This window comes from Cyphomyrmex costatus, unplaced genomic scaffold (genome assembly GCF_001594065.2).
Source record: "Cyphomyrmex costatus isolate MS0001 unplaced genomic scaffold, Ccosl1.0 scaffold277, whole genome shotgun sequence".
NCBI lineage: Eukaryota > Metazoa > Arthropoda > Insecta > Hymenoptera > Formicidae > Cyphomyrmex > Cyphomyrmex costatus.
Window position 1 is genome coordinate 447,396 of NW_017276877.1, and position 4,834 is coordinate 452,229.

Here is a 4,834-nt window from a genome sequence, read left to right on the forward strand (position 1 = left end):
TTTGGGGTCGCTAATTTCGAATCCGAAGTCAGATTTACAAAATTCAAAATGGCGGATCCAATATGGCGAAACAAAATTACAAAAAGATCTGTTTTTCATGCAATTCGGTACCCTAATGTTTTTTGGGTCTTTGAATCCGAATATGACATAAAAATTTTAAAATGGGGGATTGAATATGGCGCTTTCAAATAAAAAGTGTATCCATACTAAATCGCAGAAATTTTAATCACAGATATAATTAAACATTTTGAATAGATTCATTCTAATGTTAAATTTCCACTCAGAGATCTAAATAACTGCAAATTAATAGAGATAAAATTCTGTCTATTTTTTATTTTTGTAAATCTAACCTTTTTGTAATTTTTATCCACCATATTGGAAACGGCATTTTGAATTTTGAAAATCTGACATCGGATTCGTAATCAGCGACCCCAAAAACCCCCCGAGTAACAAGTTTCAAGCAAATCCAGACCTTTTTTATAATTTTGATCCGCCATATTGGATCCGCCATTTTGAATTTAGAAAATCTGACATCATATTTGGAATTACAGACCCAAAAAACATAAGAATACATGCTTTCAAAATAATCCGTTGAACTTTTTTTCAACACACTTTTGGCCCAAATAGTGAAATTCTCGTAAACAGCCAAGGGATTAATTGATATTGTTATATAAAATATGTTTATATATGTACATATTCTATGTAAAATTTTTATAACAATAAAACAGGGAAAAGAAGTAACTTGTTACTTGTAATGTACAGTTACAAGTTACTTTTTTTGGTAACTTTACTTGGAACTGCGTTACTTTTTTTTGTAACTGTAACGGTAATGTATATAGCTACATTTTTTGGATAACGGTAATAAAATTTACAGTTACTTTTATCGTTACTTTGTACACGATTGGACACATTATATAATAGTTACATATTATTAATTATGACAGCTATAAATGTGGTTGGAGGACATTATGTGTTTTTACTTAATACAGGCATACAAGTTACATTTAGGTTACCTTATTCTAAACATCGTACACATTTTGCTCTAATTGAACTGTGTACAAAGCTTTACTCTGTACATTTCTGTGTACCTTTATGTTAAGCAATTATTGGAAAACACCTCTTTTTGCAAAACTTCTGTTATATATTTTAATTATAACGTTATAATTTTTTTTCTATCAAAATATTTGATTTATAGTTAAAGTATAGATTGAGTAAAAATGTAGCTGTATTATAATAAAGAGATTATGTGTATTTCTTAATTTCCTTTCTAATTTCTAACTTATATTGTGACTCAGTTAGTCCTATACAATCCTCTCTCTATATAATCTCTCTAGTTTTCTACAAAATATAAAAAAATTCTTGAAATATTTTAGCTGTCAACTGCGGTAGCGATCCTAAACTGATCTTTGACAGCTGAGAAATATATACATTACCATTATTTCAGGAATTATTTTGCACTTCTATCTTTTATGTAATATATCAGATATATGTATATCTCAGTTTGCTGCATTTTTTACAGTTTTTAGAATTATGAAATTATGTTTAAAACAAAAACTAAAAATAAAACTATACATATAGTGTCAATGTTTCATATATATTGCTTTTACTAACGTTTAAACAAAGAATACTGCAAAAGTACATTTTCAGATTTTTCACTGATTTTAAAAAAGTAACGGAAAAGTAACGAAAAGTTACTTTTTCGAGTAACTGTAACGAGTTACTTTTAAAAACGATAACCAGTACCGGTAACTCGTTACTTTTTTACTCGGTAACGAGTAATTGTAACTTGTTGCTTACCATTCCCTGTAATAAAATTTTTTTTCCCGGATTATTATTGTGTGTAAAATTGTCTTATTTTATTTTTGTTCACACATTGCAGATAGTAAAGAATACAAACATATATCTCAAGCAATAAATGAATTTAAAGAGCGTACATGTATGGTAATTAAATATAGGACTAACGAAAAAAACTACGTTAAAATCACAAGCGATTACACTGGATGCTGGAGCGAAATTGGCAGAATAGGCGGTGAACAAAAACTGAATTTACAGATTCCTGAATGTTTAGGAAAAGGTGTTATCATGCACCAATTTATGCATACTGCTGGTTTTACTCACGAGCACACCAGACTAGACAGAGATAATTATGTAAATATCAATTGGGAAAATGTTCAAGAAGGTAATGTCAAGAATTTGTAATTTTTTCGAACAAAAAAATTAAAATAAAAATTTATTTTCTTAAATAAGTATTTAATCATCTAATTGTAAGTACATATTCTTATCTTAATGCAGCTATAACTTTGCATTAATTTATTAATAAAAGTGTCTAGATATTTTTAAATTATCATATTTTATCTGTATATATAAATCTCTGTAATTTATATCTTTTTATGAGAATATTTTTATTGTTTTAGAATTGTTAATGTTTTAACATTAAATGAATGACTCTTTATGTAAAAATAACACCTTGTTCACAATATAGGCTTGTAATAATTGATTGAAATTATTGATCTACGTTATAAACTACTTTTTCTTATTGTTTTTATATTATGCATTCTCAGATGCCAAAAGGAAGCTCGAGAAAGCTGAGCTGAAGACTATTAATGATTTTGATCTGCCTTATGATTATGACAGCATAATGCATTATTCAGCGTACGTGGGTGCCGTAAACAATCACGTAAAAACTATTATCCCCCTAAAAGTAAGCAATAATTATTTTTATAAACATTTTAATATGACTAGTGTGTGTCTGTCGTTAATTTTATTATTAAAATATTTTAATTATTGGATAGAGCTAGACAGCTATCGATTCTTTGAAACATTATAAAAAAATTTTATACATTTGCTTGTGTTATGAGTATTACATTGAATTGTACAGTTAGAAATTATGGACTAACAAAATTAGAATGCTTTTTTATTTTACCCGCTTATAATTGCAGGAATATTTTTTAAAAACTAATTTTTAGGGAAAACTTTATAAGCTTTCACGTTAGATAGTCGAAAATTTCGTAACAAATATATTCTCTATATAATTGTGAATTACATAACAGAATAGCAGCACTTTGTGAACAACTTAATATTATTACGTATAAATAAAAATAATTTTTGTAATGACATTAAGATCTTATTGTTAATATTTTCAGGATCAAAACGCAGAAATAGGCCAGAGAAAGCGCCTTAGTGATTTAGACATTATGAAAATTAATTTAATGTTCAATTGCTCATCAATGTCATACTGCAGTATTATATAGAAATCACCCTGGTTATTATTGAAATTCGAAATAATTCTTATTAATTTTGCGATGTTGATAACATATACATAAAAAATTAATCTTAACAGCAATTTTCATGACACACATACTAATTGTAAATTTAAAAACTTGGAGTTTAATATAAAAATTAAGTGCTATCACTGTCCAATACTATTTTGGAGTATGAATACTTTGTTTGGTAATTATTCAGAATAGGGGAGGCAGCACCGATGACCTTGGTTTTGACATATGTTGTTAAGGTCATGACCTTGAGTAACCTCCAACAGGTTTTAGTCATTGCTCGTCCTTCGTTAAGAACAAAAAAGTTCAACTATACAACACTAAAGTTTCCTGCTTTAAAATATCAAGGTAATAAAGAATCATTCAGGATTATAACTTTGACAACATATGTCTAAGTCAAAGTCATCGAGACTGAATTTCTTACAGCAAACAATTAGCGAATACTTTTATTTTTAGAGTAGAGAATTCTTGTGTTATATATGTAGTTGAATTTTTTCCACACGCGAAGTGAGAGCTACGTCACACCAAAAAATGGTTGGTTAATAGAAGTGGTGCCCCCCCACAGGAGAGGTGAAACCTACTGCATTCACGCGAAGCGATTGTCACCCCATCTCTTCTTCTGCGAAGAAACTCGCAACTTCCATGTCGCTTTATGCTGTAAAGCGTGAATACAGTAGGTTCCGTCTCACCTGAGGGTTCCACTACTGTTAAAAATAAACAACCCATTTGTTGGTGTAAGGTAGCTCTCATTTTGCGTGGAAAGTCTAAACTCACGTACAACAGTACAATTGTAAATTGTACTATTACTTGTTAATAAGAGTTGTGTTTGTTTACATTTTGGAGTTATATTAATTATACACTATTAGTATATGTTGGAACATAGCTACTGTAAGAGTGTTACTGTTATTATACATACAATCATGTTGTTTCATGAATTCATTTATCGTATAACTATAACAATTTAATGAATTATTTAAGTGCGAAGGGGTAACCACTATCTGAAATATTGTCCCACAGATTACATGATTTTATTTAATTTTATATAATTTTATTTAATGACAAATAATTTTTCCTCACTATATGCGGTCAGTTGGTAAAATTAACGATTTTATCTAATATTACACAATTATTTCTTGTAATTGTCGGATTATATATCGAAATTTTATATAATTTTTATAATGATTTCTCAGGGACTCCGTCCCACGATTACATTAAGTGATTACTTCTCGTTTAAGTGCTAAAGCATTGCTTTGAAAGCGCATTATATTTGTCCACGGTGTACTATAAAGAGATCCAATTATCATATAACTAGACAATTCACTTATAATGCATTGTACTAATACGTATTATAAACAAAATACGTGAACGAAAACGAAGAGATCCAATTATCATATAACCAGACAATTCACTTATAATGCATTGTACTAATACGTATTATAAACAAAATACGTGAACGAAAAGGCAAAGAGAGACATGTAATTTTAAATTAAACGCATTAACAAATACATATGTTAGTAGCTTATTTCTATTCAATTAATAAAATTACTGAAGAAAATAGTAAT

The 4,834-nt window shown here is 28.5% G+C and overlaps 1 protein-coding gene across 1 annotated transcript in view; it reads left to right on the forward strand.

Moving 5' to 3' along the window:
* LOC108774921 (zinc metalloproteinase nas-7) overlaps window positions 1-3,254 on the forward strand; it is a 4,135-nt gene extending 881 nt beyond the window's left edge. The window contains exons 2-3 of the mRNA XM_018541164.1: window positions 2,562-2,701; window positions 3,144-3,254. Of these exons, the coding sequence (XP_018396666.1) occupies window positions 2,562-2,701; window positions 3,144-3,251 (248 nt within the window). The 3' untranslated portion in view covers window positions 3,252-3,254. The remainder of the gene's footprint in view (window positions 1-2,561; window positions 2,702-3,143) is intronic.
* The last annotated feature ends 1,580 nt before the right edge of the window (window positions 3,255-4,834 follow it).